Below are 10,504 nucleotides of genomic sequence, written 5' to 3' on the forward strand. Positions count from 1 at the left end.
ATAAATTGATCTGTTAATGGTATATAGTAAGAAAATTAGTGATGTGTAAATGAAATTTCCCTCAAAAACAGGGTGTAAGGAGATAAATATGTGTAAATAAAATTATCCAAATATTCATATTAATAATATATGGGTTTTCAACAGTTGGGTAAGCCCTGTCCCAACCATGGTGGCTGGAAAGATAGGGACGTAGGAATAACAATGACAGGAAAGCTGGGGTGTTGGTGGGTAGAGGGACAATATGGGTGGAAGGCATGGGGTGGTGGTGAAGGGTTTTCCAGAGACAAAGGGAGAGAAGAGAAAGTAAGAAGTTAGGAAAGCTTTTGCAAAAATTCTCACTAAATTGCTAATTATTGCCCCAATCACCTCTATTTCCACGTTTTTTTAATCGTCAGATTAAAGGTATTAGCATCAGTCAGGCTCCCAACCAGCCCTAGTAAATTGCTATTACGACAAACGCCTTCTCATTCAACTATTCAGACCAGAGAGGCAAATACTGTGCTACACAAGAACACTGAAACCATTAAAAAATATCTTCTACTCCCATATTAGAAAATTCAAACATAAAGAACCACTAGAAATAGTATTCTAGATTCAACCAACGCATAAAAATGTAATACCACTTTGATTAAAAAACAGCAAATAATAACTTGTAAGTAGAGTTTATCAATGCTGAGGGATTCTTTAAGCTCCGATTGCGTTGGATTTGTTGAGGATCACTCCCTCATATTTGACTTGGAACCACTTCATTGAATCCTCCTTTGTAACTCTATGCTGGATTCCAATGCGTGACTTGCACCTACGGCGACGACCCACACGGTATCCTGGGCGTTCAAGCACAACATAGAAGTCCATTCCATAAATGCCAGTTGAAGGGTCATACCTGTCATGAACATGAAAACGAAGTCCAGTCATGTAAAATAAATATATATATATATATACATGTCACCCTTCAAGCCAGGCAAATCAAAACCCTAGCTTAACATTTGTGCCCATAATAATATAACAAAAGGTGTTTGGGAGTGGTAAAAATTCAACCCATTTTAAGCTGTCGACCAGGATAAACTACTATTTAACATTACAAATACTAATCAATTATGGAGATTCTCTTACTAAGATAGGAAACTAGTTCAATAAAACAGGCTGGTTGAATGTCATCACAATATCAGGCTTCCATTCAGTCACCAGGCTGACAGAACCAATACGGGGAATTTATCAATGGATCTGCATCACATGGTTAGGTGGACAATCCTGTTTCCCCTCGAAGTATCCGTGTTCATTGGATATCACAAAGATAAGAGTGTGGAATGTGCCCAACACCCAAACCTAATTTATCCTCCAACCCTTTACCACATATGAAGAATAATAAATTGACATTTGTTAAAAAAACATTTATAACCTCTAACATGGATGAGAGATAAAAAATTTCAAAAATTGAGCCGGATACGGAGTTATTAAAAAATACAAATTTCACCATTTTTCTAAATACTATTAAATTTCAAATACATTTCTACATAATTTACAACATTTTATCTTAAACTATTATATAATATGGAACATATATGTGTCCATCATAATGGGTTCCCATACACGTCTTATTTTGGATACATATTCCAATATCCTAAGATTGAAGCCTACAAAGGTCTGAGTCTTGGACAAGCACCCGTACCTAAGTCCATGTAATGTAGCACATAACATCATCTTGAGAGAGCATTTTCTCTAAGCAAGAAAAATGAACCTCATAACCTAACCCATCTTTGCTAGCAAAAGAATGAAAAACCTAACCCATCTTACATGAAGTTACTATACAATCAAACCTAAAAAACTAACCTCGGTGCCATGAGTGCAATACACCATCTTTGTTATCTACACTACTCCCTCATATACCACATAGCCTTCACATCACCACTTAAGTGGCGTCTGTAAGTCCAAGCCCAACACACATCCTCAGATTCCTAATATGTTATCCAAACACTCGGGGTAACCCCAACCACATCCCCTCCTGCCAAGAAAGAAAAAGAACCAAATAACAAGAAATAAAAAAGAAGCCTAAAATGAAATGATGGTATACAAACAGAAATATAATTTTCATACAAATATTGTGAATCAATGTGGACTTTTTATTTTAAAAAAGAACACCAGTTAAGATGCCTTTGATTTGATTTGTAGATATATTTTCTATACAAATAGTGTTTTTCCTAACTCCCCCTCAGTCCCTCCATCCACCGTCCCGTCCCAATGTAAATACATAATAAAAAAATACCACGCAAACTGAACCAAACAACCATACTAAGCAAACTCAATGATTCATCACAAACTAACCCAATTTAATCATACAGGTTTGGGAAACAAGTAAAATAACCCAATACTTATTCGAAATGTGTAAACAGACAATTCAATGGATCGATGTAGACTCACTTAATGCCGAGATCGATGTGTTCCTGAATACCAAACCCGAAACAGCCGGTCTCGCTGAAATTTCGGCGCAACAGCTCATACTCTTTCACCTTTAGCCCACTCTCGAGAAGTTGCATTGCTTTCTCGCCCCTGACGGTCACGAAACACGCAATCTTCTCGTTACGTCTGATTCCAAAGGATCTAACAGTGTACCTCGCTGTTCAGATCAACAAATTGGAATCAATTACACAAAATGTAACTAAAAAACACATCAGATTGAAGAGAAAATGAATGAAAAAGACGATTGTAGTACCTTTAGAGAAGACAGGGGTTTGACCACTGAGTTGTTCCAAAACCTAGGGGTAGAAACGTAAAAAAAGGAATAAATCAATGAAGAAGATTGTTAGAGAGAGAGGAGGAGAGAGAGGAAACCTTGGCGGCGCGGGTGAGGCGATCGCCGCTCTCGCCAACGGAGATATTGAGGACGAGCTTCTGGACTTTGATTTCTCTCATTGGGTTCGACAGCTTTTTCTCGGAAGCCTGATTTCATGAATTCACATAACCATTATACATATATATATAAATCATACATGAACTTGAATCAAAGAAAACAAATACATATATATGCATAGAGTGAGAGATAACCATTGTGAATCCAGTGACGCAGAGCAGAGGGGTTGGAGAGAGAGGAAGAGTAAAACTGCAATAAAAAGGTTATGAGAAAGAGGGAACTAGGGTTTTGTTTCGCGACTCTTGAGGTGAAATGACAATAATACCCTGCGGATACACAAAAAAATATTTAGATAAAAAAGAAATAATTTTCCGTTGCCGGGACTTGAACCCGGGTCGCTCGGGTGAGAGCCGAGTATCCTAACCAACTAGACTACAACGGAATTAATATTTAGGCCTGGGAAATATTTTTATTATTAGCAAATTCTTAAACACAGTATTTAAGGTTCTCATTATTGCTAAAAAAGTGTGCAAAAAGTGTATTGAAATGTATAAAGTGTTTTCAAATATGTGAAAATGTATTAAAATTAGATATATTTTGACATTTTGTGATACTTATTGACAAACCCTTACGACTGCCTATTTATTATAAGGAAAGTGGCCCGGACTCCTAGTGAGGGTGACCCCCACCACCCCCACTATTTTCTAATTGGCTCAAATATATATATATATATATATATATATATATATATGTATATATATATTTCAAGTCTTGCTCTCACAGCAAGACATATGGAGCTGGGGGTGCTGGAGGTCCCCACACTATTACAAAAATAGATAAATATTGCACTTTTTTTTGTGTGATATATGTTATTTAATCACACCTTTTAAGTTTTATTAAAGTGTGATCTTTAGAAGTGTAATTAAAAGGAGTCAGTTTTAATCACACCTTTTAAGTGTGATTAATAACATTTAGATCACACCTTTTAAGTGTGATTTAAATATTTAATCACACTTAAAGTGTAATATTTGGGAGTGTGATTAAAAGTGGTTATTTTTAATCACGTATGATTAATAACATTTAGATGTGAAAAAAAAATATTACACTCACTAGCTTCTCATTTGCTCTTGTGGAGATTTGAACCATCAACCCTTATACAAGGCACCATAAACCTTATACAAGGCACTCTTTCCACTACACCTCTATAACACCATATGATTCTATATGCAACATATATTATTTATATAGTACATAGACCCGTATTAATATAAAAGTATATATATATATAAAGATAATTATTTTTTATTGAACATAATTTATGTAAAAATAAATTATTTACTAGAAAAAAAAAAGAGACCACTTTTGACGACTAAACATAATTTTAGTCTCTAATTCTATGCTTTTGGCTACTAATTATTTTTTAGTCGTTAAAAAAATTAATTATCAGGCTAAAATTACTACTTTTGGCGACTAAATTTCTTTTTAGTCGCCAAAAAGCCTCACTTTTGGCTACTAAACATCTTTTTAGTCTCTCAATGCCTTAGTTTTGGCTACTAAATTTTTTTTAGTTGCCAAAAAATCTCACTTTTGGCTACTAAAATTTTTTTAGTCGGTAAAAGCCTCATTTTTGGCTACCAAACATCTTTTTAGTCACCCAATACCTCACTTTTGGCTACTAAGTTTTTTTTAGTCGCCAAAAAGCCTTACTTTTGGCTACTAAAATTTTTTTAGTCGGTAAAAGCCATATATGGGCAACCAAATAGATTTTTAGTCGCCAAAACCTATACTCTTGGCTACTAAATTTTTTTAGTCGCCAAAAATCTTTACTTTTGGCTACTAATACTTCTTTAGTCGCCAAAACCTATACTTTCAGCGACAAAATGTGCTTTTTTAGTCGCCAAAGATGCTTTTTCTTGTAGTGGAGTATGATTAAATATATATATATATAATTACACTTATTTAAAAAGTGATTAAAAAGTAGCATATATATATAATTACATTATATACCAAAAAGGTGGAAGCAGCATATCTATGAAGGAGATGGATTACGAAATCAAAATACGAACTTAACTTAAAACATTTAATCAAGGAGATGGATTACGAAATCAAAATACGAACTTAACTTAAAACATTTAATCAAAACATTCAGAATAATCATTTTTATTACAGAAAATAACTTACAATTCTACGAACTGCAAGGATCTTTAATTGGGTACAGCGGGGAAGCTTGTAAGGCTCTCAAAACACTCTGGTTTTTTCTCTTACAACAAAGATGGAGAAGAAAATTGAAGAATGCCTGAATCCTTACAATTGATTACAATATAAAGAAATAAAAAGCAAAACAGTAAACATGTGACTTCTGAAAGCAGCTGGCCGAGCATGTGAAAAGCAGGTGCTGTTGGTTGCTTTCGGTTGATTGATTGAATAGTTGAGCAGCTTTAAACAAAAGTTGACTGGGTGAATAGTGATGGTGAATAGTAAAAGTGAACAGTAACTTTTACTATTCATCACTTTCGGTGGAACATGTGAATAATGAAATAAATACAAATTGGCAGCTTTTCTCAAAAGAGTATTGATTGAAGCTAATTTGTATCTATATAGAATCCAAGGTTGATTAAACAAATGGATCCTGAGCATCTTGAAACTCGGGTCCTGAATACTGATTGGTTGATTCTTCAGAGGAATGTATCTGGGCTGAACTGTCTGAATTGTCTGAATCGGTGGATTGAGCTTTAGCTTGATTTAACAGTTGATGGGCTAACTGGATCATGTCTTCTTTAGATGATTGGGCTTTACCTTTGGATTTGCCTTTGGGCTGAACAGGAGGTGGAATGGGCTTTGCCTTGACTTTGGACTTTGATTTGGGCTTTGGTTGGACTAGCTGAGCAGCAATGGCTTTGGACTTTGATTTGGATGATTTGGGCTTGGAGCCACTAGATGAGGGGCTTCCAAGATTGACTGGAGGAAGACTAGGCTGACTTCCTTGAGTAAGTGCAGCAGTTGGGTTCTGCTGGGCTTGAGCAAGAGCAGGAGTTGGAGCATATTGATCAGGTGGAAATTCTACTGGAACAATTTCAAGAATTCTGGGAACATTGAATTTATCCCACCATTTAACTGTGTGTTGGCGGATGATAATATTATCATCAATCCCATAATGCCATTTAAATATCCATGGAATCTTGTATTTGGCAATGAATATGTAATAAGGGAAATTGCTTCTGGTGAGCAGAAAATGGGTAAACAGAGTTGAAATAATGAATTATATTTTTGAGATCATCAGGAAGGATAGCTGAAATGGCGCCATAGTGAGACCACCATCTCAGAAACCAAGTTGGTAACTCAGATTTGAATTTTTGATCAAATGAGATGAACCAGGAATGACTAAAAGTTTCATTTTGGTACAAGAAAATCTTGAACCAAGCATCAACGTAATCATGATAATTGTATGGAATAGAATGACCAGGTAGATCACGGAGCTGGTTAGGATTTCCCCATTCAGCCATGGAAACAATGTTGTGAATATAGAGTGAATGGTATAGGACCTTATAGGCATAGGTGCGGTCCTGAATTGGCTTGATTAGGATGGAATGATGGTTGATTAAAATATCCTTGTAATAGGCTAGAGTTTTCTCTGGATGGGAAAGGGTGAAATGACATCTAGAGCCAAAATGGAATTTAGCAATGTCATTGATGGTTTGATTTCTTGGGTGACTGGGTTCTTTATAGAACAGGTTGGTAACATGTGAATTGGTATATTCAGATCGAGATGATTTAATAGGGTTAACTGGGAATGGAGTAACTGAAACTGATTGGCTAGATACAAAAGGATCAGAGGCCAATATAGATGAATAATCAGGGCGTTGAATAGTACCAAGGGTTTGGTAACGGTTAATGAGATCAAGTGAATAAGAGGGGGTAACTGACTCCAAAGGAGGAGGGACAAATAGTTGATTTGGTTTAGTGGAAGAGGAGGCCAAAGCCTTGGAAGGAGGCCTTGGACGAGACATCTGTGAAATAATAAATAGTAATTAGCAACCAGAAAGAAGATCTAGATAATCTTGATGACGATGTAAACAATTGTAGTTGTGAGCAAGTAAATTGCGACGAGCTAGAAGTTGGTGGTAATTGATGTATTGGGCTCTTTTGGTAGTGGGTCTAGCTGATTTGAGGCGGCGAATGCGATGGGTAAGTTGTTTAATGAGAGTTTTGAAATAGGTAATTCGGGATTTATGGTAAGCAGTAAATGGTGCAGTCATCCCTTACCCCCCTGTAAAAATTCCCAGGTAAGAAAATCAGGGAGGGAATTTTGACAACCAGGTATATAGGTAATATCAAAATCAAAAATACTTAAAATAGCTTGCCAACGGGCAAAAATCTGTTTACTAGCAAGATTTTCAACATCTTTTTCTAAAATAAATTTAGCAGATTTGCAATCAACACGAAGTAAGAATTTTTTATTTAAAACATCATCTTGAAATTTTTGAATACATAAAACAGTGGATAAAATTTCTTTTTTAATAGTACTATAATTAAATTGTGCTTTATTCCAGACACCAGAATGATAACGAACAATTTGTTCAGATGATTGAGGAGTAAGTTGCTGAAGGAGAATGCCACCATAACCAATATCGGAGGCATCAGTTTGAATAATTTTGAATGAATTTTCAGTGGGAATACCAAGACAAGGAAGAGACTTAACATATTGTTTGACTTGTTTAACAATGGAAGTATGAACAGAAGACCAAGGAGGAGGATGATCCTTTAACCTATCAAATAGAGGTTGACAAGTTTTCCTAAGGTCTTTATAGAATTCAGCAATGTAATTGAGGGAACCTAAGAACCTTTGTAATTGAGTTTTATCAAGAATTTCATCAGGAAATTTGGATGCAAATTCAATGGATCGACTAATGGGTAGGATAGTATTATGATGAATATCGTATCCTAAAAATCTGACTTTCGTTTGAAATAATTTAATTTTAGGAGCAGAAATAACAAGACCATGACTTTTAATTGTGTAAAAGAATGCAGTTAAATGCTTCCAATGTTCACTAATTGATTTTGAGAAGATTAAGATGTCATCAATGTAAACAATTGAAAAATGACTAAATGGGTTAAATATGTCATTCATAATATGTTGAAATTCACTAGGAGCATTTTTTAAACCAAAGGGCATGACATTCCATTCATATTGGCCAAAGGGTGTATTAAATGCAGTTTTATATCGATCTTTAGGATGAATTTGAATTTGCCAAAAACCACTTTTTAAATCGAATTTACTAAAAATAGCGGCTTGACTAAGTCGTTTAATTAAATCTTTTTTATTAGGAATAGGATACCGAATCCATTCTAAAACAGCATTCAATGGTTTGTAATTGATAACTAGCCGAGGGACACCTCGTTCTAATTCAGCATTCTTATTAACATAAAAAGCATGACAGGACCAAGGTGACTTACTTGGGCTAATTATACGATTTTTTAATAATTCATTAATTTCTTTTTTACACATTTCAAGTAATTCATGATTCATTTGAATAGGTCGAGATTTAGTAGGAATTTGAGATTCATGAAAATCTTTAATATAGGGTAAAGTAACGACATGTTTTTTCCTATGCCAAAATGCAGTAGGCAAAGTGGAGCAGACAGTTGATTCAAGTTTTAATTTAAAATCATTGATTTGAGAGACAAGAACTGGATTAGTTAATTGTTGGTCTACTCGTTTGTGATTAATTTCTTCTTTAAGAAATTTTAAATGCCGAGTTAGGCGATTAATTTGATGAGAAATAGAACAATCTTTTAATTGATTTAAGTGTAATAATTCAGGAGGAGATAAAAATTTAAATGTAACAGGTTGGCCCAAAACATGTGTAGTGATTCCTGTACTGGATGTAGTAAAGGGATAAAGTAAATAGATAAATGGGGAGCCTAAGATAATTTTATCAGTCATGTTGGTGACTAAAACAAAAGAGGTTTTGAAACATACATTATCTTGGCAAACATGTACTTTAGGTAATTTATATTTGATATGCATTTTAGTACCATTAGCAGAGGTTAACTTTTCTTGACATTTTTCATAATATATAGTAGGGAGTAATCCTTCTTGTATGCAATTTAAATCAGCACCAGTATCAATTAAAGCAATTAATTCTAATTCAAAATCATTAACAATTATTTTGATTTTAGAATACCATTTTTGAATGTATAGTTTGTTGATTAGACTTAATCGTTTTTCTTCAGGATTGTTGGATTGAGAGTGGTGTGATTGGTTGTCAAATATTAAATTATCAGGATTAGTAGGATCAGATTCATGTTCAGATTCATGTGGGGATTCGTGTTCATTAGTTTGGAAATTATCTAAACTTTTATCAATTTTTAAAGTAATAATTTCATCTTCAAGTTTTTTATCTTTATGTTGTAATTCTTTGATTGTCTGTTTAATCTGATTGATTTCTTGTTGTAAATCTTGTAAGGTAACTTCTTTGTGTTTATTTTTAAATCTTTCTAGAGTTTTAGATAGACTGATTATTGGTTTATCAAACTTTGGTTTGGAATCTGAGTGGATTAATAGGGATTTTAATTTATCTGTATATTTTTGTTTTAACTTTGGATCATCTAACTTACTAATTAGATCGATTAGAGCGGATTCTTCTTGAGTGGTTTTGGTGAGAACAGTAATTTGTTTAACTGGTTTACAACAAACATCATTACAACCTAGATTAATATTATTATCAGAATCACTACTAGGTGAATGATAATCAGATGACGTATCAAGTTGATCAGAAGAGGAAGAATGACTAACAGAGTGATTTAATTGGAAAATATCATATAACTGGTTTTTGGAGTTATCATCAATTTGGAGTTGATTGACTCGATCTTTTAATTTTTGTTTTTCTTTACATTTATTAGAATAATGACCTTTTTGGCCACAGTTATAACACGTAACATCTTTAGTAGATTTAGATTTTGGATGTGATTTAGATTTATAATATTTCTTTTTGGGTTTAGTATAGAAGTTATCATTGGACTTGGAAGGTGTATAGTTTTTCTTATATTTATATTTCTTGGAATGTTTGTAGGATGATTTGTGTTTGGAGTATTTGTGTGATTTCCTACGGGAGGGTGCAACAGGAGGTAAATCATATTGTTCACAGAAATTTCCTAATTCATACTTAGCTTTATGTTTATCTTTATTAGCTTTTTGAGTAAGTTTGAGGTCAATACACATTTTTAAACCTTCTTTTTGAATGGTACTAATTATATCACCATACGTAAGATTATCATATTCAATAACACCAGTGGGTTGACTAAGAACATCTCTAATTTTATGAGCAAATAAGCTGGGTAATCCATTAATAAATTTTTCTTTCCAAAATGATTTAGTACAGTCTTCTCTTAACATGACTCGAGAGGTAAATACATCTTTATACCATCTAAAATCACTTAAGGTTGGACAGTTAAGATTACTAAGTTGATCATGTATGCGAGAATATATATTTGTAGGGGTACCAATAAAATGTCGGACTATAGTATAGATAAGTTGATTAATACCATCAGGGTGGCAACATCCTAGAGATTCATCAAAAATAGGGAGACCATTTTCATCAGTTTGATTGGCATAAATAACAGAGTCACGATCTGTTTCAGTGAGATATTTTTCCC

The 10,504-nt window shown here is 33.9% G+C and overlaps 1 protein-coding gene and 1 non-coding gene across 2 annotated transcripts; both read right to left on the bottom strand.

Moving 5' to 3' along the window:
- Window positions 1–515: 515 nt before the first annotated feature.
- LOC145798753 (large ribosomal subunit protein uL5-like) lies at window positions 516–3,161 on the bottom strand. Its single transcript, XM_082887648.1, has 5 exons — window positions 3,043–3,161; window positions 2,830–2,937; window positions 2,711–2,753; window positions 2,419–2,614; window positions 516–883 (listed from the first exon to the last, which is right to left on the bottom strand). The coding sequence occupies exons 1-5, from the start codon at window positions 3,043–3,045 to the stop codon at window positions 685–687; spliced, it is 549 nt and encodes a 182-aa protein (XP_082743774.1). The 5' UTR covers window positions 3,046–3,161; the 3' UTR covers window positions 516–684.
- A 56-nt stretch (window positions 3,162–3,217) lies between these two features.
- TRNAE-CUC (transfer RNA glutamic acid (anticodon CUC)) lies at window positions 3,218–3,290 on the bottom strand. Its single transcript has one exon. It is a non-coding gene; the product is annotated as a tRNA-Glu (tRNA).
- Window positions 3,291–10,504: the final 7,214 nt, after the last annotated feature.

This window comes from Camellia sinensis, chromosome 9 (assembly GCF_055761805.1).
Source record: "Camellia sinensis isolate YWXY chromosome 9, ASM5576180v1, whole genome shotgun sequence".
Classification (NCBI taxonomy): Eukaryota; Viridiplantae; Streptophyta; class Magnoliopsida; order Ericales; family Theaceae; genus Camellia; species Camellia sinensis.